The sequence below is a fragment of the Passer domesticus genome, chromosome 10 (genome assembly GCF_036417665.1).
Source record: "Passer domesticus isolate bPasDom1 chromosome 10, bPasDom1.hap1, whole genome shotgun sequence".
In the NCBI taxonomy this organism is placed as follows: Eukaryota; Metazoa; Chordata; class Aves; order Passeriformes; family Passeridae; genus Passer; species Passer domesticus.
Window position 1 is genome coordinate 19420723 of NC_087483.1, and position 27520 is coordinate 19448242.

At 37.2% G+C, this 27520-nt stretch overlaps 1 protein-coding gene across 11 annotated transcripts in view; it reads left to right on the forward strand.

The window, feature by feature from the left end:
- The window catches only part of PDE1A (phosphodiesterase 1A), a 198916-nt gene that overhangs the window by 66188 nt on the left and 105208 nt on the right, over window positions 1-27520 (forward strand). The window contains exon 1 of one of the 11 annotated variants that reach the window (XM_064434270.1): window positions 3405-3408. The exons of 9 other annotated variants lie outside the window; for them this stretch is intronic. Coding sequence is in view for 1 of the 2 variants with exons in the window: in XM_064434266.1 (XP_064290336.1) it covers window positions 23456-23508 (53 nt within the window). In the remaining variant the exon portion in view is untranslated. Of the gene's footprint in view, window positions 1-3404; window positions 3409-23096; window positions 23509-27520 lie in introns of those variants that run through there. One more of the 11 variants, XM_064434266.1, reaches the window with a different exon arrangement.

Consider the following 27520-nt stretch of genomic DNA (forward strand, 5'->3'; position numbering starts at 1 on the left):
AAGTTACAAGTTTTGTTTTTTCTTTGTTGAGTTGTCTCAGAGGAAAATGTCAGAAGCACAAAAGCCTTTGTTGCTTCACTTCATGATTAAATACAGCCTTCCCTATTGAAAGAACTTTTATTTTGCATTATTATCCTGTTACAAAATGTCTATTCCCATCACAAATATTTCAGTTTCCCCATTCTTCCCTTCATAATTAACACTGAAACCTAACATTGTGAGGCTAGAAGCTGCCATTTCTTCATGAGTGAAGATTTAAGATCAGCAGTTTACATATGTAAAAGAGATGCTTTACTCAGTAAACTATCATATTACCAAAAGTTGACTACTAATAAGCAAATGTAGGCTCCTATTTTTAATTTAAATTTCATTGTCTATAAGGCATCAAGACCTACATAGGTAATTACAACTATCCAGATTGCCTTATCTTTGTACATAGATCATGAAACTGAAAATGAAGAAAGGTGTTATCTGGAAAACAATGTATTTCCAATTATAGTGAAGTGACTATACAATTGTAACGCTTCTATTCAGGCCTTTGTACTTCAATGGAAGGTAGCTTTTATTCTGTTCACATTAACACTTTCCTAAAAGATTAAGTAATCTTAAAAAGGTCGCATTTATACTGTGGAAAAAATTAACACCAGAAATTATCCTACTCATCTGTGGCAGCTTCAGTTCATAGCTTTGAATTCAGTGACATGTGCTTGCTACAATAGTCAAGCTATTTTCTTCTCACTTAGTTCTGCAATTTTTTTTGGAAAGAAGAGTTACCTTTAATCCAGATTGTTTGTAGCAATCCATGTAATTTCAAGGATCTGCCTTATTGGCACGGTTAAACGGATAATGGATATGGCATAGCACAGGAATGAACTCTCAGAGCTGGGGTGTTAATATTAATTCACAGCCATAACTAGTGTACTGAGAAATGAAATCCCTAAATTGTATCAAATAGATTTTCCTTCAGTGAAGCTGAAAAACACAAGGAAATGTTATGCCAGTACTGTTCACAGCAAAGCCAGTGCTGAAGCACTGTTAACAAAACCATGAGATTGCTTCCCTCCCCCAGCACAACTGGAACAATAGAAAACACAGAATCAAAGATGCAGTGCTTTATATTTGCTTGGCACCATGCTAACTTAATCAAGAATGAACTTGCTCAAGGATTTTTTCCATAGAAATAGGACAACAAGCAGTTCTGGTACCACTCCCAGAGTGTGACTCACAAAGAGAAAGCAGCAGAGAAAGACAGTGGTTTTTTTTCCTTTCATGAAACCACTCACTTCCCTGCAAGGTTATGCACTTGTTTTTGTTTTAAAATGTGTTACTTCGATTCTTTTCCTATTGATGTTTGAAAAATTAGTCTTAAACATAGATGATGTCAGTGTTGATGGAGCAGGTTGTCACTCCCCTCTGTTTTTTCTGAAAGATTGATGCTACATTCTGTGTTTAGTCACTTCAATGCAATGTGAAATCCTGACATGAATGCAAGTTCTTGCAGCTCCTTACCAAATGGGTTTGTTCTAGCAAAACAGACCAAATGACACCAATAAATTTTCTCTCATCATTCATTCATTAACATTAAGAAGAATTGTGGTGCAGAAGGCTTATCTTGCTAGTTAAGGTGCTTCTCACTCAAGCTATTCCCAAAATCTAGATTTTTCACTTATTTTTTTAAATCAGCTTAAAAATATTCTTATAAACTCTGAGAAGGATTTTTTTGTCCTGCTTGTTGCACATGATTAGGTTGCAAATTCATGAAGTTACATTAAGTTGCAGCTACTTGGTAAAATCAGGTCATTGCTCCATTCTTGTTACTGACGTTTTTCCTGTCTGCTGAACTTCATTATCACAAAATCATGGAATAGGTGAGATTAGAAGGGACCACACTGGGACATCTGGTCCAACCTCTAGGGACCTCTCTCAAGCAGGGCACATGGCATTGGATTGCATCCAGACGATTCTTGAATATCTCCAGTGAGAGACTCCACAACCTGCAGAAGCTCAGTTCCAGTACTTGGTCAACTACACAGTAAAGAAATTCTTCCTCATGTTCAGATGGAACTTCCCGTGCATTAGTTTCTGCCCATTGCCTCTTATCCTATTGCTCAACACCACTGAGAAGAGCCAGGCTCCATCCTCTTGGCACTCTCCCTTCAGATATGGGTGGACATTGACGAGGTCTGCTTTTAGTCACCTCTTCTTGAGGCTGAACAGGCCCAGCTCTCAACCTTTCCTCATAATAGAGATTCTCCAGTTCCTTGATCCTCTTTGTTGCCATCCTCTGGACTGGCTCCAGGAGCTCCGTGTCTCTCTTGTGCTGAGGAGCCCAGAACTGGGCACAGCACTCCAGATGTGCCTCACCAGGGCTGAGCAGCGGGGCAGGATCACCTCCCTCAACCTGCTGGCAATGCTCTTCCTGATGCAGCCCAGGATCCCATTGGCCTTCTCAGCCACAGGGGCTCACGGATGGCTCAGGAACAGCGCATTGTCCACCAGGACCCCTGGGTCCTTTCCCACAGAGCTGCTCCAGCAGGCCTGTGCTGGTGTGTTCTTCCCCAGATGTGGGACCCTGCACTCACCTTTGTTGAATTCCAGAAGGCTCCTCCCTGCCCCTCTCTCTGCCCTGTCAGGGTCCTTCTAAAGGGCTGCACAGAACTCAGGGGAATCAGCCACTCTTCCCAGTGAACCTGCTGAGGAGGCATCTGCCCCTTCATCAAGTCACTGATAAATAATGGGCCCAGTATTGAACCTTGGGGGACACCAAGGCATCCAACGAGACCCTGTGCCACTGTTCAGCCAGTTCTCAATACACTTCACTGTCCCCTCACCCAGTCCACCCTTCCTGAGCTGGCCTGTGAGGATTTGGTGAGAGACAGTGCTGACAGCCTTGCTGAAGTCAAGGTAGACAATGTCCACTGCTCTCCCCTCATCGACCCAGGTGATTTTGACAGTCCTGCTTATTCTGCCTACATGTACTGCAATCAAACAACTTCTCAAACATTTCATGTAAGTTTTTTTGAGCTCTACTAGCACAAATACTTTAATGTATTGAGGACTATTAAGGAACGCTTATTGCTCAGAAAGGAAGGGTGAACTATAGTACCTGGCCTAGAATAAAGGCTTAGTTCTTAGTTTCAATTAATTCCATTTTGGTCGTGTCACTGACCACAACTTGTTTTGCTAACAAGGGTTTCTTTTAACACTTCATCTCAGAGAAAGAGGCTGAAGTAACATAAATGGCTTGTGGCACTGATGGGCTTCTTGAACACCAGAATCTGATAAACTTCATACATTTCAGATAAGCATATGTCAATGGGGCTCTGTGAAATGTGCACTTTTGGGGTGGATGGCTCATAGCTCTTTCTTCGCAAGACTGATAGTATTAAAAAAGTATTTCAAAGGAATAGTTAAGAAAAAATGGAGAAAGGGAAATGTGTTTTGAAAACACAAATTTTCTTCATCTCTAGTCATGCTCATTTCTGCGTTTTTTGATTATTCCATGTTTCCCCCAGTATGTGCCTGCATGACAATCCATTTATATGGACTAGCTTCTGAGGTCTCTGATATCCAGAGTCATCTGTAGAACTGATTAAATGCTAAAATCTCCATCCCATAAAAAATGTTAAAATTTGTATACCTCTTACTGGATTATAAACGGTCAAGGCTGGAAAGTGCATTAATCTTTTACTTATGTGTTATGCAATCAGTTCATCTGGGAAGTCAGTAAGGCAAATGATTATTGATTAGTTCGGGTGATTTATTCCAATGGGAGCTGCCCAAGTCCAGCCTGTGTGGAAGTGCTGTCTTGTTAAAGATGATGATATGCAGTGGGAGCAAGCTCTGGAACATCCCCTCGTCCTCTTCGCTCCAGCCTCTAAACAAAAGTCTGGAGAGTGGCCAGACTTGGAAAGTAAGTCTATAGGGTTCACAAAAATAGTATTTTAGTCTGATATTTCCTGATCTACTAACAGAGACAGTCTTTGCAATAGGGAGTTTTTGTAGTGCTTATATGTGGGTGCACCAAAACCTTCCACCCTCTGCATACTCACGTAGACTTCCATCTCATTACTGTCTAGCTATTAATTGTATGTGTCTGTGAACAATGATGGCTTCAAGCACTAAGCTGTCAATATGACTTTCCCAGATGAACATCTGAGTAGGCGTAAATGTCATGATAAGCATGCTGCCTTCATGGATCCCAGAAAGTTATTACCTCCTTTTTGCTGATTCTTATGTAACTATACTTTTGGCTGATAAAGTAGAATAAATAGTTTTTATTTTTCATAGTTATCTATGTTAAACATATACGTGTGTGTATATATATAAGATCTGTCAAAATTCCTCTTACTGATAGTGGTATTTTTTCCTTCCAAATACTTGTCAAATCTGACTGATACTATTTCCCATATTCTTACTTAGATAAACTTGAACGCTGTCAAGAATTTTGGTATGCAAGGGTTATATACACCAATATCAATTCAAGTCAACAACATCAATTTGCCCTCAGAAATCATAGAGAAAGAATAATTGAATCATTCCATTTACTTAAAAATAATCTTCAAGAATAATCCTTAGAGGTAGCATCTCTACATGCCCCTGACAAAAATGTATCTGAGGGGCTGGATTCGTCCATGCTTTTGGAAAGCTGTTATAATTTTAAAACACACGATTTATGTTTGTTTTGGTGGGTTTTTTTTCCTGTGGGTTTTACAAACTGAAATAGCATGGGAATGATTATAAATAACAGGAAAATAATATGAAATTATGGCATTAAATTGATACTTAGAAAAAACTGACAATGCCCTTCAAAAGTAGAGTGATGCAATCTCTACAGTTAGGACAGGTATTGTTAACGTAGAATAGCACAGAAAGATATTTTGTAGCAAAAAAACCAGCATGATCAGTAAGCTCCTGTAAAAGCACATGTTATTATTAATTACAGTACAACATGAAAAAAGATTTAGAGTTTCTTGGGCTCTGTCTTGGGCTGTTTAGGTTCCAGGCTGCTGGTGTAGCTGATAGGCTGCTCTGTTAGTGGTGCTTTTCCCTGTGAGTCCAAGTCTGACATACGTGATGAAATGCAGAATACTGATAATCAGAAAAGAAAACCAAACCCAGAGCCTTAAATACAAGATGTTTCAGGAATTTATATGTGAATATATAGGCTGCCAGTACTCATTTTATTTAGCATTTACTGCTACTCCTAGGACACGCTTTTAAAATAAATTCTTTATTGCAATTTTGTGGGGGTTTCTGTGTCAGGGTCAGGAGCTTGAAATTTCTATTTTCTTGTTAGATCAGTGCATGAAAAAAATCAAGCAATGCTGTCTGCTACTTTTAAGCCTTTCAGAGAGCTTCTTTTCAGCGGCAATTGCAGAACACGAATGTGAAAATTTTTAAACCAAATGTTCCCTAGGCATCTCTCAGTGTCCATGTGATCCTCAGTGCTTAAAAGCTTTCAGAAAAAACATGGAAACAAAAATATTTCTTATATCTTAATCCTTTGTAAAAGGTGGTACTGATTTTGTCTATTAATGCAATTTAGTTAAATAGAAAATGCTCCTTTGCTTCCATTTAACTGTCCTAAATCAAAGTTTCTAAACAATCTTTTCTTGGTCTATCTCAGTGAAAAGCATATTTGTGTGCAGGACATAAGAAACTATGTTTGGGAGTGACTGATGGTTGTTGATGAAATCTCAGACAAAACAGAGAAATGAAGAGTGAACTTCTAGGAAGTAATTAGCATGTTTAAATGCTTAGATCTGAACTTTTGGTGGACTTTAATGAGGCTTTTAATAAGACTTTTGATAGTCTCGCCTCAATATGTGATGCTAATAAATTCCACCATTACATGATTGTGCTTGGATAATGGACATAACACTAATTATTTCACTGCAGTATCCATTTGTCACAAGAAACAAATGCAATTTGCTGTTGTCTTCTTACCCATTCTCCTCTTTTTAGGTCCATTTACATGTAACTGTGTTTCTGCAGATCTTTCATCATAACTCATAGCTTAAAACTCCTCAGAGTTCTTGTTCAGCAGTTTTCCCCTAGTGTTATGTTTCAAGTTTTCTCCCCATACCAGTGTGGAAAGTTTAACAGTCTGGCAGTTTAAGTAGAGTCTCATATTCCTGTGTGTCTGTTTTAACCCTTGGTCTGGAAAAAAAAATGCTGCAGGTTTTTGGGCGTATGCCAAAATAAAAAAGGAAAAGTGCCAAGTTCTTAGTTTTAAAATAAGACCAGCAAAAGTGTATGAAATGATTCATCACTTCCTGGCAAGTGTAATTATCACTGCAGTCACCAATCTCTATCTGCTTGCATCCTTGAAAGATGTGCTAAATGTTACTGTAAGTTCCAAAAGTTATTGTTTCAACTGAATCAGCTTTAAAAAAAAAAGAGCATCACAGGTGTGTGCTTTAAACAGGAAATGATGCTGATCTCTGGGACTCTCAGAGCTGTCTTCCTTCAGACTGGCCTGCAAGAAATGTGTCACATTTCAAATGGGTGTAAAGATGGAATATGGTGAGTTTACAGTAGTAGCTAAACAAAGGAAAGTATTTCAACTGGTTTAGCTATTGTTTGTCATTGTTGGAAGCTGGCTGCTCAAATTTGAAACAGTTCCACCTCTTATCTAGGCGTTTATTCTTTGCCTAGACTGGGACATTGGAGATACAGTAATTATATTAAGTATTCAGCTTGTGTACTTTTTTTACACGGTTTAAGCAGATTACTTGTGGCTTCACTCCTTCACTCCCTGGCCATTACCTATAACCAAAGAATCTTATTTTGACAAGGTGGAGTTGTAATTTCTCTGTATTTGGAACCTCATAAAAATGACTCAAAGCATAATTGATTCTGCCTATAAGTAAATTGGGATGTGGGATGCATTCTCACCAGTCACTGCCTAAAGTCTAAAACAAAAATCAGACTTGATAACATATCAGTGTACTCATTTCTCACATAACATATGTTGTGAGATCTTTGGGGTAGCAATGAGCTTTTTTGTTCTGTTTGTATAGCAACTACACAGATGGTCTTTATCTACCACTGGCAAATTTGGGTAGTATCACAGCAAACAAATGTTTAAAATACATTGTTTGAAAGTTTTACAGTACAGGAAAATTTTTTCCAAGTTGTTATGAATGATTTCTGTGTCAGAGAAAAGTTTTGCTTGACAGATTAATGCTGTTATGTAGTACTTCAGCATGTACTTTTTGCATGTCACCTAACTTCTGCTCATACCCAGGGGATTGGTGCAAAGAGCTGCCTTTATTCTCCAGCTCCTGTGGCATTCAACTCCAGCTGAGGGTCTCTCCTCTGACATTGTGGTGTTTTATGTTAGAATCAAAGCCTCCCCAAATGTATCTCATCTTGAAATGCTGCTAAAAATGGAGGAATCCAATGGTGTGTAACAAAAGAAATATTAAGAGCAGCAGAAAGGGAGGAGGAAATTACTTAAGTGCAAGTAGCAAGGGAGGGAAAAGACCTGAAAATCTCCAGAAGTGATAGCTGTGGAATGGCCACAACTTGCACTAAATTCCTCCCATCTCTTTGCCCAGCTGTTCATTAGTTTTGTAGGGACAAAACAGAATTTCAAAGTAGGTTTCAGCTTTAGAATGACTGAATTTATTGTCTGTCCAGGAGGACTGTGTCAAAGTCTATATACTTTTCAATACTTTTACATCAGGAGAATAAATGGATATTTTGTGTTTTGTGATGTTCTATTTAGAATCTGGGACTTACCTTTTCAAATTTCGTGATATCAGAAAGTGCTGGAGATGGAAGCAGATTTCATTTCTAGATTTACATTAGAGTAATTAGGTAGCTGGGAAGGGTGCCAAACACCTCCTATGTATTAACATATTTTTTAGAGTCTGGATTAGTTGTCTTTGACTCCTTCAGGAAACCTGTATGAAGCTGACTTGGGAAATTCCAGTACTCTTTCTCCTTACTCTTCCCTCAGTCAAAGATGCCAGTGAAGAGTACTTTAAGAAGCTGAAACAGGATACCCTGCTTTAGTTCTGTGTTTGCAGCTTAAGGGGAGTTATTCACAGATGCATTCTTGCATTTTAATGTTGCTTAACTTGAAAGATTGCATTGTGCTAATGAGAAAGGGTAAGTAGGTTTGCTGAACTCCACATTGGACCGAAGATGTTTTTTCTTTAAAACTAAGATTATGTGTATGCAGCAAATTACATGTATCCCTGTGGTTTAGTCAGTCAAACCGGTCAAGTATAGTGGCCTTTTCCAAGGTTCTTTAGTATTTCTCACTGTGATTTGAAGGTTTATTTGCATTCCTGACTGACTGAGCAAGTGTCTGATATTGTCAATAGGGTTTGTCAGCAAGTTGGCAGAATGTAAGTTTTCCTTTCTTGGCACAGATAACATTAAGAAGTTTATCAGGGAATATTATGCAGACTCAAAATCTGTCAAAAATATGAATGACAGTGTGACAGAAACCACCTGCACAGCTCATGATATTCTTGGATCAAAGTATCAGCAGGAAATCACTGCAGTATTCCAAACAGTAAGTATGGTTTTGTAACAAGGCAGAAATCTTGAGAACAAGTAGATATTTACTTTTTGTCACTTTAAAGCAGTTCCTTAAAGCTTGTACAAAAGGACATACTTCAATGTGTGGCAAGTGCTAGTAAGAAATAGAGAGTTACATATCCACAAATTAACAAGATCTGTCTGAAACTAGGGCACCTGCTATATAACAGGGACCAAAAAAGATACTACTAGATATGACTGCATAGGAAAGGGGCTTTAGAAGCTGTTGCTACTGAGTCACTTAAATGAAAGTTTGTTTCATATAGGAAAAGAAACAAAAGTAGAAAGAATACCTAGTGTTTGTAAACACTTTTATTCCATAAAGCAAAACAGCTTTTGAAGGGAAGAAATTTCACCAGCTCTCAGTGCTGAGCTTAGGCTGTCTGAGTTAAAAAGTGACCTGTACCAGATCATGTCCATGGACCCATGAAAAGCTCAGGGCTCTTAGATCCCAACTCAGAGTATTATCTGTCAGTCCATGCTGTTTACATTTGTATAAAAAGGAAAAATAACCAGGTTTAAATGCCCCTCACATCACTTAACAAAGGACATTCTGGGAAGTGATCAGCTTCCACCATCAATATGGCATAAGTGTGCAAGGCTTTATGTAGTATTAGCAATAACAAGTCAGTTTCTGTAAGTTAAAATTGAAGCTGCCTAATATGCATTCAGATCTCACTTCAATATCACAACTTTAGATTAATGTAAGAAAAATTATGTGGATAATTTACTTACCCCTCATGATGCGTGTAAGTTACCAAAGTGGCTTTGTAGCTGGGAAATATCCAATTTATATTTAAATTTTAGTTGTCAACATCACTTTAGATAGAGTCCAAGGAAGGATCATTCCTTAAAATAGTTGTCAATAGAAGGATATTTTCCTGCAAATGTGAAGGTATGATTTTGATACTAGTTGGTTGAAATTGGAGTACAAGGGTGATCTGTTTGCTGTGTGCTGGCTTTGCCTTTCAGGCATAGTTTTTTCCACAGCTGTGATCACTGTGAGTGAATACAGTGACTTGCTTCATCACCTCTTTTGTTCTCTGATTCTTTGAGATACATATCCTTATAATTGGTTTTAGGGCTCAGAGCAACTTTCTAAGAATCATACACTGGCTGTAAAGTATGTTTGGCAAAGAATTATCAAAGGTTTTTTTGTCAGAATAGTAAGGTGTTTCCATGGCTCTGAATACCTCTGACATGGGTGCATTTTTGTTCTTTGGAATACTATTGACTTATAGCAAGACTTTTAAATACAGTGAGAGAAAAATTAGAATTCAAATTATCCTGAAATGTGATGAAATTGTCATCCCTTTGCCATGTTTATGGGGCACTAATCAGCTGTACAATATATGGGGTTAAACCAGCTGCACTGCAATACCATAGAAAAGGATCTGGGAGGCAGTCACAAACTTGAACAATAGTAAAGTGTCCTGCTGTTATGAAAACAAGTAAAATATCATGCTGGGAGATGTAATCTCTGCTAGCACTTGTGAAAACTGACACAGTCATCTGACTTGTGCAGTTCATGCACCTCTTTCCAAATGCTGATTGTTGTCTTGGCTTATTTGTATTATTTCTCTTGGTTGCAAAACACTATTTATGTATCCCATTTAGAGCTCTACATGTCCATCACAGGAAGGTTTTGTACCCTTTTTACTGTTTATAATATCAACCTGCAAAGTACAAATGCAAAGTGTTCTTTATTTGCAAATCAAACTTGTGAAGAGCAAATGCAGTATTTCAGCTATGTCATTCTGAGATATTTGTCCCAGATCATCATAGTATTTAGGTTTTTTTTTTGTTTTTTTTTGTTTTGTTTTTTTTTTCTTGTTTTGCTTTCAGGGAACCAGACTGCATGTTTGTATTAATGAGTGATTGGGTCTTCCCCTTTTTATTCTTTTCAGGAATATATGTTTGCAGTTTTGAAATTTTCAGTCTTAGAATGCAATTTTCTTCAGCATCTGCAGATCCAGTTTCATAGTGTTATTATTTGATCTAACAGGAGCATGCTGAGATGTGAAGTGTATCAGAGCCACTTATTCTAAGAACTAAACTTACTTTCTGTCTTATTTCCTCATGACTGGCAGCCATTGCTGGAAGAGACCAATCATCATTTAAATCTGCAATTATTCCTGGTGTTTCCAGAAAGCTACAGGTCTCTGTGAGTTTTCAGTAACTCCCTCCTTACAGTCATGTTTCTTGCTTTTGATGCCCTAAGTTACTTGGAAGCCCAATTCATCATTATTCCTCCAAGGCTATGTTACATGAGCTTCTGCATGGCACAGTCACTGAATATCCCACGAATCCCTCCTTGAAGATATAGTTCCCCAAACCAGAAAAATCCAAATCACAAAAACAATGATTTCCACAGGGGATACGAAAGACAGATATTTTCAGAAATAGAAAGCAATATGGTTTTATATAGAGATGTTACTTGGTCTTCCCTTTGTTTTCTTTTCTAAAAATGGTCACACCAAACAGCCTGAGCAGAATTGACCTAAGTAGCCCATGATATTTTCCTTAGTATATATGCTTTTGTGATTTGTTTTTCTTAACCATGGTTTATGAGCTGGCCTGTATAATAACACTAAAAGAATAATTTCCTTAAGGTTAAACAGTGTCATGAAGAATTCATATAACTAATCTGGATCAAGGGATAATTAAATTGTATTAATCCAAGTGAAAAAATAAATTGTAGTTGTAATGGAAATTTTACTGACAAATGTTCTGTGCATACAGATGCTCAGCTGTATAGAATCAAAGCCAAACTCACAAGTGCCTCACACTTTAAGAAAGGCTGCTAAATGGACAATTATATTTTAGCACCTGTCATGCAGTCATTATTTAGAACAAGCTCATTTCATTTTACACGCTACTTAAGTGCTCACCATTGCTAAATACTTTCTGGTTCATATGTATCTTTAGGGTAGATCACCTCACTGAACCAACCAGAATCATTCTATATAATTGAATTTAAATTCTTTAATGTACTATAGTGGTCTTGCAACAAATATTGTGGGTTTCTTCAAATAAAACTGAGGAACAAAAGAAGTTGTCTCAAACTGAACACAAGACTTAACTAAACACAAGAAGTTGAAGCAATGAGCATCAAGAAATTGAAGAGCAGTATCAGGGAAAATGGTGCAAGCTCAGTCTGCACTGTTTGCAGTAAGGCACAGAGTGCTGGCAGGGGAGCTTTGGCCACGAAAGGGTTGCTTGGACCCATGCCTGGTTATCTCAGGCTAAGGCTTGCACAAGATATTGTGCTAAGCTCAGGGCTCCTCTCCAACATTTGTGTTTCCGAGCTGCACTAGAGCTGCCATCAGGCTATATAAGAGACAATGTTTAGCATCATCATGGCTGATATTGCTGTTACTTGAAAGGGTGTAACTCCTCACTTGGAAAATTGCAGTACGCTTCGATAATATATCTGGAAGAGTATCTGACAGGTAATACCCAAATTCAGGGCTCTTGGGCATGAAAAGTCTTAAAATTCACTGGAAAGTGTGTTTTCCTGTAACTTCAAGCACCCCAAAACCCGTTTCTTTAAAGAAATAGAAATAGTTTCTTCCCAAGTCTATCTCAAAGTGCACAATTTATTTTCTACTGCAGTTGTCCTGATTAGTTAAGACCTATCATAACTTGATAGGTCTGTTTGTTGGGAGCATGATTGACCATGTAAAACAAATTTAATGAATATTGCTACATCTGCTCCACAAGGATCACACTGACAGTGAGTTAGCCATAGTGAATGCTACTGACATCAGTGGGAACGATGCTACAACAACTTCTCTCCAATGTGAATGAAAGATGGTCTGTTTTTCAAAATGTCCAAGATGAAACTTCTGCAACTCATGGTGGGAAATACTGAAGTAATTACATTTTGTTTGACTGTTGTAATTCTTAAGGAATTGCAATTGCAATTCCAGGCAGTGCTACAGCCTGGGAGTAGTGGCTGGAAACCTGCCCAGTGGAAAAGGACGGGGATGCTGGTTGACAGCAGATGAACATGAGTGTGACCACTGGCTGAGAAGGCCAATGCCATCCTGGCATGTGTCAGGAATACTGTGGCCAGTAGGACCAGGGCAGTGATTGTCCCCTTGTACCCAGCATGGGTGGCACTCACCTCGAGTCCTGAGTTCACTTTTGGGCTCCTTGCTACAAGGAAGAAGTTGAAGTGTGGGAGTGAGACCAGAGAAGGGCAACAGAGCTGGTGGAGGGTCTGGAAATTAATTCTTCTGGTGAATAATGGCTGAGGGAGGTGGGGCTGTTCAGCCGGGGGAAAAGGATGGTCAGGAGAGACATTATCACTCCCTACAGTTGCTTGAAAGGAGGTAGGGTGGTGACATGGGTTTTGGTGTCTCCCCCCAAGTAACAAGCCTAGTACTTGATGAGATGAAATGGCCTCAAATTGTGTCAGGGGTGGTTTAAATTGAATGTTAGGAAAAGTTTCTTCACTGAAAGGGTTTTTAAGCTTCGGAATAGGCTGCCCAGCGAAGTGATGGAGTCACCATTCCTGGAGTAATTAAAACACATGAAGATGCAGTGTTTATTGACATTGTTTAATGCTGGACTTGGCAGTGTTTACTGGTGGACTCAGTGATCTTAAAGGTCTTTTCCCACCTAAATTGTTCTATGATTATTCCATGAATTGATGGTGTTATGTGAGCTCAGCTGCAGCCATCACCACTGGTTGGGGCTGCTTACATCACCAGTACATCTTACATTGCTTTTCTGTATGCATAAGTTTGCTTCTTTTACCAAGTGGTCTGCTCTGAGTATTCAAAAGCATAGAGCAGTGGAAAAAATAAGAGTCTGATATTAGCAGAGCTGCTAAATGCTTGACATTCCCTATGACACCCTACTGGGCTTCAGAGAAAACATCAGTTTGTGATACACATGGTAGTATCTGTTACACACTGTTTGACTGGATAGGATGTTGTTAGCTGGACAAAATAATTCCAATCCTACCGCATCTTGTCAGGATAGAGGCAGATAACTTTAATCAGTGTATGGATTTCCCTGCTTATTTATAAATTCTGCAACAAGATAATTAAAAATCTGCTGCTTGATGATTTATATAATTAATTTAAAATTAGTCTCATTATACTTTACTGCTTCACAATAATCTGCATAACAAAGGAGACTTACTGTGCTCATGGCAGTGGTATTCAAAAGCTGTTGAGAATATGCAGTCTATATTAACAGGAAAATATTAAGTATTCGGGGAGAGCTGATTAACTACTCCTAAAAGTTAATTATTATGGTAAAAAATGTGATAGATAGAAGAAAGTAAACAAATACTGGTGTGAAATGTACTTGCCAAAGAATAAATGAATGTCAAAATGACCACTGTATTACACAGTGAAATGGCAACTTTTTATTTTGTCATGAGAATTTGTAAAGAGTAAGTCAGGGAAGTGAACAATATTTCAGTGTTCTGACGGGGGAACCTTGAATCTCCTGGGACACAACAAAACAATCTTGCACCTTTGCATTAATGATATTCATCTGAATTGTGGTTCAGTGGTCTAGTTCAAATTCTCACTTGCTGGTATATGATTGCAGTCAGAAAGTACCCACATAACATAGCTCAGAATCAGAACAAACAACAAAACTTAGCATGTTTTTTGATAGGTTTCAGAGGAAAAGCTGAGATGGAGTGTGGAAAAAATCAGTTTATCTTTCCATTAGGTAGTGAGAGGAACTGAATGATAAAATTCTAAAAAGAGTTACAAAATTGACACCTTTTGGAAGGACAAAAAGTACATGCAGTCTTCAGATAACATAAAACATTATAGAGCAGTCATTTTAAATCAACATCTTATTAAAACTTATTTTTCAGCTGTTGCCAAGATGTGATTAGACACTGGAAAACCTTTTTCTTACTGAATATTGTGGTTTAGCTTGCCATTCAGGAGCAACTCGCAAGAAGTTTAATAGTACTACAAAAGACAACATTGCACAGATTGTATTAAAATTTATGTTCTTTGTTGCTTTTAGTTCAATTTTGAGATTTAGTATGAAAATTGTAACTCATTATTTGGTCTAGGTAGACACAGATGATACATAAGGAGTTTAACAATGCCCTGGTGAGTACCTTGTCTCTTTAGTAGATAATCACAACAGCTCATTCTCTGGGGCTGGGAGCATAGCCCATTACATGTACACCAAATTAATATGGAAAATAATTGCATTGGCAATAAAGTCAGCTACATTGTACCCACATTCAAACATCTCAGGGAATTTAAGTAGCAAAATTAGTCTGGCTCAGCCTTGAGTTCAGAGTACGTTATAAAATGAATGCATATTAAAGTTTTGGTTAGCTCGTAGCTCTAGTAAAGTTTTGAGATTAATTTTTCTGAAAGGAGATTTTAAATGTGTGAATAAAAAAGAGGTATTTCCATGAAGAGGGGAAAGTGAAAAAAATCTAGTCAGACAGTAGGAAATCATGAGTCATTTCTTGTTTATAAACTGTAATGTTTGGTGTGTTTCACATTCTCTCAGGTTCTTTTTGTTTTATATTTCTGACTAACTTTTGACCCTTGATGAAAAGTGTGAGCATTGAACTACTTTTAAGCACCATTTTTATTTTTAAGATTTGTTGATTAAATAAGTGATATACTGACAAATTCACTGTAGATTATCTGACTGTCAAAATTTATCCCAAGAAGTCCTGAACATGAACACACTAGGGAACCCTTCTTGAGGATAATTACCAGTTCATTTCAAATAGTTTCAGAGTTTTCTCATGCCTAGATTACAATTAGCAGGAGAGCCTTGTTTTACATAATTTGGTCATCCTAAGAATTAAAGTTATAGGGTGGGGAGAGAGAAAACTATTTGATCTATACAGTTCTACATTTCTCCTTTGCTTGTTGCTTTTCTTCTCTGGAGATGCTGTTGCCAAATAACAGAGTGACTTTTCTTCTTAGTCTCTGTAAATTTTACTAGAAAAGATAAACTTCCTGCTAGTCTTCTCTCATGAGTACACATACACTTGGCATGTTTGGAGGAATGTCATCACAGTGAATAGACTTGGGAAGAAGGGTGTGGGATGCAGGGGGGATGGTGAGCTGGGACAAGGAGGAAAATAATATAGGTAATATAGTAAAAGGAGAATAAAAAATTATGCATCTTTCTGTCTTAGGAAGACAGAACTGTGTATTGCAAAGGCCATAATGGAATCTAGATAGGAAGAAAAAACTTTAGATCATTGCTGCATGAATTAGATTTTGTGGATATCTTTGTAATAGAAAGATAAGAACGATAAAGATGTTATTGTCTTAGAATAATAGATTTCTGAGACATGTACGAGACTTTTTTGTCTATGGCCATGTTAGATATCTGAGGATAGAGCTGAACTCAGAATTTCATTTATCACTCACTATTTGTAAGACTTAAAAATGATGAATGTCAGGTTTCAAGCCATCTATGGGGAAACTGTTATTTAAAAGCAATTTTTCACAATCTGAATGCAAAGAGAAACAGTTTTATAAGATTATTTGTAATCACCTGTACTGTTTTTGCTGTGTTGTCTTTTTTTGTACCTACCCAATGGCAATATGAGCAAAGAACAATTAGCTGATAGAAGAGATACTCCAGCAAGTCCCAGATAGTGCTAATCCCCTAGGAAAGTGCAAGGGTTTATACTTCCAGATAGTTTCTGTGTCAGTCAAACTGGATGTCAGTAATCTGATGATGAAAACCAGAAAAATCTCAAAAACTGTGCATAGACCAGGGTGTTTTAACCAATTTTAATGAAGTAAGTTTCAGTAAACTTTGAAGTACATAATCTTGGAGACCATGATGAAAGACAGAGCAAAATATTTTCAAAACCTAAAATTAAAAGAAAAATTAGGTTTTCAAACTCTGCCACCTACACAGATTTGAATGTGACTTACAAAGAAAAAACTGTGTAGTGAAGAGGTAGCTAATGATAGATTCTTGCCTCTTTATTCCAGACATTCAGATGAGAACAGTTGTATATAGAGAAATTGATGCAATCTATCATATGTCTTCTAATTTCTTTTAGAATAGCCTCTTTCTGTTAAGTACCCATACATTTTCCATGAGGAATCTCAATTTAGCAGAAATTCTTTTGGTCATGATTTTGACATTGTCCAATAGCCATGCTTAACATATGGCACAGTTAGTCATGTTTTCCTTTCTGGACAATCCTGGATTTCTAAACTTTCTTTTTCAATCTTTAATTATTGTAGCAAACAGTTATCCTGACATATATTTTAATAATTACCTTTTAAGTGTTTAGCAATTCTCTTTTTACTTGATTTTGTGCAGCCCATCTGTACTAAGTTCTGAGGATTTTATTACTCTTTTCTACCCTAAAGAGCAATAGTGTGCTTAATAAGTGGTTGCTCAATTGTCAGTGTATAGTTGCCACTATATGTATACATTTAGAAAATACATGGCGCATCAATTACAGTGTTTTCTGATAGGGACTGAAATTCCATCAACTGTGGCCAATAATAATATTGCACTGGCTCAAAACCAAAGAATGCCATGTTTTGACTTGTGTATCTCTGTGCTAGTTTAGCATCATATATCCCAAAGGAATTTCTTTCTTCTCATTTCCCCTCCCTTGCTTTCCTTCTCATCCCCCTCTTTCCCTTAACTGGAGATGCAGAGTAGAAAGTCCTAACAGGTAGAGTCCAATAAAATACAGCTGTGATACTGGTCAGATTATTCAGAAAAATTTCATTAATCAGAAAAATTAATGTTCCCTTTTTTTTGTTCTTGTTGTTTTTTCTACTTATTTGCTTTAGTTTTACTAGGACTTTTACGATGCAGTAAAATATAAAAGCACAAATAAAGCACTGGGAAGCTTCTTAAGCCAAGTTCCTGTGCTCCAGTCTGAGCAGGAAAGTCTTAGCAGGGAAATTAATCTCCTGCATGATGGCATTGACGTAAGTCTCTGCTCAGTTTGTGTGTGCATGTAAACAGGGAAAGTAAGAGAGAATAAGGCTATTTTATTTTAGAATTCATTTACAATTCATTTCACTTAGGAAAGGTAAAAAGGGAAAGCAGAACTTAAAGGCCTACACAACTCTTTTCACAGAGCTTCAGCACACACACTACAATAGATCCAGTGACATTTGCAAACTCCTCTATCTGCATTCTGAATGAGTCACAATTCTCTTTAGTTCTGTCTGGTTTCTCAAGCTTGGAGAAGTCATTAGGTGAAGTTTTAGAGTGGGTTTTGCTGACGTCAACGTGAGGAAACCAATTGAGACTGTCCTACACTGCTCAGAGTGCAGTAAGATTAATGCAAACCTGGTATAACAGTTGGGTGAAAAACCACTCAGCCTGATCCTTAACAGGATGAATTGTGCCAAGGAATATGAAGAATGGGGGTAACTATAATTCAGCTCTTAAACCATTGCACAAACACCGTTCTAGTAGGTAGTATTATTTATCAAGAATGACATGCTTGTTATAAAATTACCTTTTGCATGGCAGGCAATCCCAGCATCTCTTTTAGCAATTAACCTGTTCCTGAGGACATCAGGCACCTGGAAATTTCATTAGCTTGCTGTAGACAGATTTGGAGACACTTCATGGAGATTGGAAGCTGGTAAAAGGCATGCTGAGAGGCTTATCCCTCTCATTATAAGGGAAGGGAAGGTTCTGGAAGCTGTTCTGTCTTGTAAAGAGCCTTTGAAGACCTTGCTGAACTGACACTGATGGTATAGGTAGATTTCACATAATCCCCTCTGGTTTCTTATGCACCAAGTTTGAATCTTTAGTCTGTACACAGCCTTTATTGAGTGAATTTATTCCAACAAGCTTAGAAATACTTGAATAAAAATTTTGTTAGGGATCGGTTGAACAAGATATGCTGCCTTTTTACTATAAAAAATTTTCTCTTCATGCTTTACTTGGTCATTTAATTACATTTAATTACAAATTTCTTAGCCAGTAAACTGGTGCAAGGTAGTGTACTGAAAAATAAGATAGCATTCTTTTCATAAGTTCTGCTTTAGATTTTGATGTTTCAAACATGTAAGAAGAGAAACGTGTAGAACAACTTCATTAGTGCAGAACATGGATGTACCAAACTTATCTCTCTTGTTCTCTTGTTGCTTGTGAACAATATGAGAAAATATCTGACCCCATACTTATGGAAGCAAAACAGAAACGGTGTTTAATGGATTAAAGCTTTAAGTGTCACTCTTTGTTGCCAGAATTAAGGACCAAATTTCAACATTTGGATTAAGTGGCAAACAGGTGAATGATTGAAAAGCCCAAGTGCTACAGCTAACTGATAAATGATTTAATGCACACTAAAATCCAAAACTAATTAGCAGGCTCAGTTAGAAGCTGATAATAGCAGTTGGTTACCAAAGAATTTTAGAACTAGGAGGTTGGATGATGTATTTAGAGATTATTTGATGTATATTCTCATCCAAGTCAAGGCTAGTAATTTCTGACACATGCTTAATAGCCTTTTAAAAATCCATGCTTAGAAAGCTACTCATGTTTCCAAGAACAGATTCCCTTAGCAATTAATGTCCTTATTACTTTCCTTTAAAAAGTACTTTTTTCACCACTGAATCTTTCTTACCACAACTTATAACTCCATGAGCTATTTTGTTATTTCTTGACCACAGGAGTAGGGAAAATAGTCTGTTTTCATAAATTACACAGCTATATTTATGTTCTGGAATATTTTAAATTAGATTTTCTTTTCCTTTTCCTTAGGCTATGTTGTGTGACCTTCTGTCTGTACTCGTGAGATGTTTTCTAAATTTCTGTTTTGTCAAGGTTTAGTCCCGTATGTGTCTGCTGAACTGTGTTGCCTCAAAGCAAGAAACAATGCTTCAGGTGAGCCTTAGGAACACAGAGAGTGGCAGGTTGCTCTTCTGGACAATACTCCTTTTATATCTCCCAGCATTATGCTTGTTTTTGCCTAGGACTGAGATTGTTTAGAGTATAATTCACTGCTGCTTCCCATGCATTTTCCAAAGAAATGCTGCTGAGCCAATGGCCCCTTGTCCTGCAGATTATTCCCATGTGTATGTAGAGCCTGGTATTTTTTATGTTTGTTTTTTTTTTTTTTTTTTTCCTGAACGTTTCTGCAGTTTGCCAAGGACATTCAGAAAATATTACTGGCTTAATGTCATTTTGGAATAAGACTGTCTCCTTTCTCCATCCAAACCATTGAGGAAATATTGAATAGTGCTGGCCTTGAGACAGCAAGCTGCTTAGATAAATTATCTTTCTACTTTGACAGAATTACTACTCTTACAGAACAGTTTGCCAGTTATTTTTCTCACTGATATTCCAGCATTTTTATAAAGGTAATTTCTTTTTCACATATGTGGTTGATCACTCCTTCATAATTTCTTTGTTTCCCCTTTGTGTTGATTCTCCCACCTACAGAAGTAGAAGAGGTCTTAACCCCAACCAGCAATGTTTACACATCTCTTCATGGCCAGAAGGTATTTTAGCTGGAAAGTAGAAAGCATCAAGTGCCCTGACACATACAGATTACTGGTTCTTAATTTTACCATCTTAATTGCCCACAGCTTTGAAATCAATGTAGGAGAAATAATTGCATTTCTAGACTTCTGGCAAAGAGCTACAGATCAATAAGAAATATGTGGCATTAGAACAAGCAGAATAGGATGTTTTGAGCTCTACTCATATGTAGTCTTTTGCCCTGAGACAAAGTATTAAATATCAAATTACTTAAATATTGCTATAGATATTGCTATAGATATTGAAGTTTGGAAAGCTCAGGTTCTGTGAGTGGTAAAGTATTGCAAGGTTTTGATCCAAAAAGTCTTTGTTCACATTAACATATGTGTGGGACATGAAATACTTGCATCAGGTAGAGCAGTGGTCATTGGTTGTGATGGGCAAACAATAACGGCAATAATTGGAAAATAAATTGAGAAAAAATAGATGTTTTCTACTTGATGTTTAATTTTGATGTTTTCCAGTGTTGGGAAATTAAATAAGATATCTCTAGAGCATAATTTAAATAGATTTTTACCATTCTAATTAATCCTAAAAAGATTAGCTTGAAGTAAGAATTATGATGAAGCTTGTCTAAAGAGGACTTTTTAAAATTAGAATAATGCTTTCAAGGAAAAGCTCATTATAATTACACTTCCTCACTATGATTAAAGTGCACCTCTTCAGTGCATTCTGTGTATCAGGTCCAGCATAGCCTACAATTTGGAGTACATATATTCTACAGATTGGAGTAGCATTACTCCCATATGCTCCAATTCTGCTATTTGCAAAGAGTGGTGAAATTCAGACATGTTATTTTTCCAGGGGGACTCAGGCTTCAGGCCTGAGTCCAGTCAATCTAGCACGTATTTCTGAAATATCCTCTGTCAAAGGGCTTGTGTGAATACTTATTGACCATGTAGAAATGATTTCTGAGTATTATAAACAAGTCAATGGGTAGTTGCTGTGTTGCATGAAAAAAATGGTCAAAAATGGCTCTTTGGAAGATGAAAACCAATGCCATTAAAGTTATGTTAGCATTTCCTATTAATAGTACTTTTTTTTCAAACCATTCTTGAATGAAAGTCCCATGAACAACAATGTACATAGAAGGTGGCACAGAAAAATTTACTTTAAGATGTTTGCTACTTTCAGGACCAATAAAACTGCTAGATAAAAGGTTTGGAAGTTCAGTGGAAACATATTTGGTAGAGCTTTCATTGAGAATTTAGAGATTGTTTTTTTCTTTCTTATAACTTTCTGGATTTTTATCCTGAGCTACAGAAAATCCCTCTAAATAACAGAAGTATAGCAATATATGCACATAATGTGAAACAGAAAGAAAAGGGAGATTTCTTTGTAATATTTAGCTTTGTGTATTATCAGCGAGTGAACACACTTCAAAAAGTAGCAAATTATTTTGAAATTTTGAAACCCAGAACAAGAAAACTATGCAGGAAATAGTAAATCTTGGCAGACAAGAACAAATGAGATGATGACTAGATGAAGGTCTTTAAAAATATGACAACACTGAATGCTGTATATTGAATAAAGATCTTCAGATCCTTCAAGATCTTGCAATCTGACACAGGTAACTGTTTTTTTGGTGAAGATGTATTTATGTCTGCTTCTCAGAGGAATAGAAATAGTGGGGGAGGTGAAACTGAGCTGCACAAAATAACTGTTGATGACAGTTTGCTAATTTTTTGTTTAGATAGTTGCTCCATGGCTGTGTCAAGAAAATAGTTTTATATGGTGTGAAGATCACTTACTGGGTCCTTTCAGGCTAACCAAACTTGACCATCACTCTGTTGAAAAAGCAATATATTTTACCTCTAGGAAGAGACTTTACTTTTTCAGTAAAACCCACCTAACTCATAGATTTTCCTTTGTGAAAATACATATTAATAGAATATGTGTTATCTCTCTGCTATATAGAGTTATTTAATGAAAATATTGTTAATTGAATAATAGTTTCTGCATAAAGTAATGGGACCTTTCATAGGCATATACAGCTTAAGACACTTCTTGCTTCCTTATCTTGCCTCAAACTTTGATATTGCCAGTGTTATGCACTTAACTGTGTAAATCTGCCCCTCTCCTCCTCTGTCCCCAACCACTGCTGCAGTCACAGAAGAATCCAACCATCCTGCTCCTGCTTGCCCCGTGTCAGGAGCTCCTCCTGGCCCGCACTGAGCTCTCTGCAGGAGCCGAGCCGTGCGGGATGCGGGCAGAGCCCGTGGCAGGACGGAATGGATTTTGGAAAGTACCCCCTGCCTGGCAGGAAGGGGGCACACTGTTCCAGGGTGTGCTGCTGCCTGGCCGCTCCTCCGGCTGGGCTCCGCGTTTCCCGTCAGGACTGTGCCAGCCCAGGTCTCTTGTGAGCCCTCTGACGTGTGCAGGTGAGTGTGTCTCACCTGAAGCCCTCATGACTTCTGTTCGCTGAGAACCACGGGCAGCCGCTTCTGCTTTATGGCTTTGTTTACAGCCTGCGCTCGCTGCGGTTGAATTCTTCCTGATTTATGTCAGCGTGATGTCAGAGCAAGATTTTCAGTTTGGATCTATGTTGAAATCTTATCTTGCAAGCAGTAACAGTTTGCTACTGACACTATCTGAACTCGGTCATTTTGTTTTCCTCACTGATGTCGCTTTGGTTTGGTTCGTGTAGTTGTGGTCCTACCAGCTGCAAACACCATATTCTGCTTCAGCCAATTCTAGGTCATTAGGTTATGTATGCTAAAAATTGTGAGCAGCGCTTTAATTTGCATAGTTATATCCACACATCATCCAGAGTGAATAAAAGCCAGATTGTAAAATAATTACAATCTCTTGAAGTAGAGCCAGCCTTACAGACCAGATCCATCCATCTTCATTAATTTGTATACAGTTTTTTTTTACCAGAGCAAATTTTCTGAAGGTACTCGCATGGGAATGCTGAAACAGCTGCACAACTTTTATTTTGAAGAAAAAAAAAAAGTTGAGCCTCGGAACAGTGTGTTTTAGAGAGAGAGAGAGAGAGAGTGACTCTGCATTTAAGACTTTGACCAGTATGTGTAAGAAGTGCTCTCATGGCTGGGGTAATCTAACAAATTTTTACCTGGGTAGCACTTGGCAGAGCTCCCCCCTTTTCTTGCACAGCTGAAAGGAATCCAGCGCAGTTCTGCGCTTCGATCAACTTGACTCCAGTTGTGCTCAGCCTGCCCGGTTTGGTAGCGCACGGCTGTGCCTGGCTTATGTGGCCTCTATGGCCCTTTTCTGCTCCACTGTCAGAAAGAGGGAGGGAGGCTTCCCCCAGCACCAAAATACCATTCTGTGTGCTCTCTGCAGCACAGTAGCTAAGAACAAATTTCCCGATTACTCCCTGGGTTTTTTTGGAGTTACTTGCTGGAAGAAGTCTTTTCCCCCACTTTAAATGGATGATTGTGTTACAATCAAGAAAAAGCATCTCCAAAGGCCAATCTTTAGGTAAGTGATGCTGTTATTACTTTGAAATGAAAGTGTTATGAACTTTACTCTCTGGTCCTATTTGTTAACTTAAAGTTCGTATGCAAGCGCACAAAAGTTGTTGAAGATAAAGGGTTTAATATTGCATAGCCTAGTAACATATTAGGTGATTTTGGTTCTCAGAATTTAATTTTTTTTCCACTTATACTGAGACTTTATAAAAGTTATTTTTCTTCTCCTCTCTGTCCTCTGCATTCTCTAAAGTTTTGTGTGGGATTGTCTTTATTATGAAAGAGAGGCAGAGTAGCTTTTGAAAACTTTTTGTGTGTTCTGTTTTCCTACAGCTCCAAAGCCCCTCAGTGTATTCTGGAATTATAAAACTTTAAAAGTGGAACATGGTTCTTGGCTGGTTTTGCTGGTTTTATCTGGAAAGCAGAGTTTTAATACTTGAAATGATACACCTTTCAGAGTAAAGTAGCCTGCTTGCTGGGATGTGCAGACAAGTGCTTAAAGTCTAAATGATCTGTAAGACACTTCTTATAGTAATGGTTCAAGTATAAAGAGCAAGAAGTTGGAATTTTAGTGAGGTGATTCTTCAAAGCCTCTTCTGTATATTAATTTGATCTCTGAAATGTCTTTCTGATTATTTTCTATTTTAATGTAAATCGTAGGGCTCCTTTACAGATCAGGATTAGATCTGGTTGACTTGTGCTTTCTACCAGAAGGGACTCCTTTCTTTCTTTTATCAAGTCCTAGCTTCAGGACCTTGAGTGGGAAATAATATTTCTCAAACTGCTAGGAATAAGGCTGGAAGATTAAACAAATCTTCAATAGTTCACACTTCTGTTTATGGCTGGTGACAACTTAAACAAAAATCCAGTTCTTACTGGTTGACATCAGTAGGATATTGGAACCACAGTGTTGATATGACAAATAAATATAAGGCTATGGTCCCAGAGTAAATACAGGATTTTTATTTATTAGATCACTACTACTGATGTCATATATGATGGGAGTGCAGTAACAGTTGGCATTGCAGCTCCGGAGTAAGTTCAGACAGGTAGTCATGTCAGGATTATGCCCTACTAACCTTAGGTGTAGAGAAATCTTTCAGTACTACTACAGTGGCAGGGCAGAAGGAGAATCTGGACACTAAAATGTTATTATGGAATTGAAATGACACCTTAAATTTGAATCTCATGTGTGCATCTGCTATGCAATTTATATCATAAATTAAATTAAGCATTTTGCACTTCAGTAAAGAGGAGCTAAAAAATTCTTTCACAGAAAGCTTTTGCCTGACAATTAAGAGACATTTGATATTTTCCTGAAGTGATTTAAGTTAATAGTTTAATAGAATATAATTGTTTAAATATCAGTAAGTATTTCCAAGGATCTGTGATAATAATATCCTATAAGCTGTAATTAAAAAAAAAGTTCAAAATGCACATTCTTCACAATCTTTTGGGACCAGTAGAATTGTGGGTGAATAAATGCATATTTCCTAACGTTTGGTAATGTGATATAGAAATCTGCTGTAGATGGTGTAGTACTGGATAGTTAGCTGGTGTAGTACTGGATAGTTTGCAACAGCTTTCTTAATGGATGTTTCCCTAATTGTCTTGTGGGAGTGAACTTAAGTCAATGAAACACAAGAAGTTTCAACATTTCTTACCAAAATCCATTCCATCAAATCAGTTCTAAATACAGAACGGCAACTAAATACTGTTGGCATGCTTAATCCAGAGTGAGAAAACCCCTAATATGGAAAGCCCCCAAAGAGTCTGTGGCTCTGCAGTGACTCTTCTGGCAAAAGATCCCTGTAATACTACAGTAAATGCTTAAGAAATGTTTCCAAGGTCGAGACCAGCATAATATTTTAGGTGGCTCGAACAGAAAAACAATCTCCGTATGTCATAAAGATTGTATCATGTACAGTAAATACAGATGCTATCCTGTATTAAAGAGCTGGTTTTTAAATGCATGTTCTTTTTCCTTATGACTTTGGAAAATATTTCCCTAGTGAAAAAGTGTTCTCATGCAAGAATTGTGAAGATTTAATCTCAGTCCTTTGAATCCTGTGATTTTTTTGTCCATATAAGCAAAATGGTTTTACTGGGTACAAATCTTACATTAAGGTAACTGAATCAGTAGTCTATCCATTTTTTTCCTTGAAAAGAAGAGAAAAAAAATCCTAAGTTTGATATATATTTATATTTACCAATGTTTTGATGACAGCCAACACTAATTTTAGTTACTCTTTAAAAATACGTCTTTCTTGGGAATTAAGTTAGAACTCAGTAAGTACCTATAAGTATCTTCCTACTTAGCAAATTTGCATTTACAGTGGATCTTTACTTTTACTTGTTGTTTTTCCAGTAATGTAAAAATTAAATATTTATTCAAAATTATCCTTTCAATATTGCCAATACTCTATATAAGAGTGGGATGGGTATTATGTGTCAAGATGTGAAACTCAATGACAAGAAGATATTGCTGACTTATTTACAAATTTTTTGCAAGTTCTGAATTCATGAAGAAATAAAAATACAAAAATAGTGGGAACAAGTGTAATGTTTGGTACTTGATACCCAGCAGTGCTTGGAAATAACTAAATTAATTCAGAAATATAACTGTGTAAAAAAAAAGCCAAGCTGATGAATCACATTGAACTGATTACTAAAGTACTAAAGCACATCAATTAAGATTAAATTTTTTAATTGCATCAGAAAAGATTGCCAAATACTTAAAGATTCCTGCATTCATTAATATAAAAGGAAGAATCTGCTACACGCAGAGATATATTTCAACAGAACTTGTAGCTTGGATATTCACTGGCTACTTTAATGCGAACATAAATTATTGAGGACATTCCCTGTTTTTATAAAGAACAGCATCTTGAGCATATTTGCTGTGACTGGATATGGTGAAATTAATTCAAACAGTAAACAAATCAGCTTTCTCAAAGAAAGCAATGGGAGCCTCATGGCTCCTACATTTAAAATTTAACTGAATAAAGCCATATGAAATATATTTTATGAATAAATTCTTCTCCATCAACTGCATAAATTAGATGACATAATGGGTGTTCTACTGCTCAAATTTCTATGAATTCTGTTAAAGTATGAATGAACATGGCCATTAATCAAAACTTATACTGAAGCTAACATTCTTCTGCACTCTGTTTCAGTCTTTAGGGAGTGGGTTGGGTTGCATGACTTTGGCCTTCCTGGTCTTGTCTCTAAATGGAAGCAAAAGGATCAGAGTGTCACAATATAAGTTGTTCTTTGGGTGTCTTTGCTTTCGTAGGGTCCACAAAAGCCTGGAAACAGTTCAAGAAACCCATGGGCTTTGAGATTTCCAGATCAAAGAGAGCTGGATAATAACAAAGAATTGTCCTTGTTGTGTAATGTCTTTGATTTAAGGCTTGTAGTGTGTTTAAGCACTATTAATGCGTTAGCTTCAAAATTTTGTTCCACACATTTTCTCTTTTGTTCTGCACATTTTCTGTGGTTTCATGCAATATTGGATCATGTGTTTTCCCTTTGAGCAAGAGGAACAGGAAAATAGGGGCTGACAGTGCTGAAAGCCAGAGAGAGAATAAGGTGAAACCCATCAGTTTTCCTGCTCCTCAGGGAGCTCTGGTGTCACCTTCTCTCTGGTGTCTGCATGTGAGAAGAGCTCCTCGTGCTGCTGCTGCTGTGCCAGTACCTTCGCTCATTTACGTTTACAAATGCTGTATTAACTGCAATTAACTAATTAATTAATACAAGTAACTGTTATATTAACTGCAATTAATTCAAAGTTCCAGATCTCTCTGGAACTTTGAATTCTCCTTCACTAAGAAATGCCCCAGTCCTGTCCTTTGGTCCCTAGGCCCTCAATATATATGTAGCTGATTCATTATTTTATTTTACACTAAGATTGGTTTTACATACTAAATGCTGTTGTCTACTGCAATCAATTGGCAGAAACTGTTCCAGCACTATTTCTACCATAGAGCATATAGGTAATTATATACAGTGCAGAATAT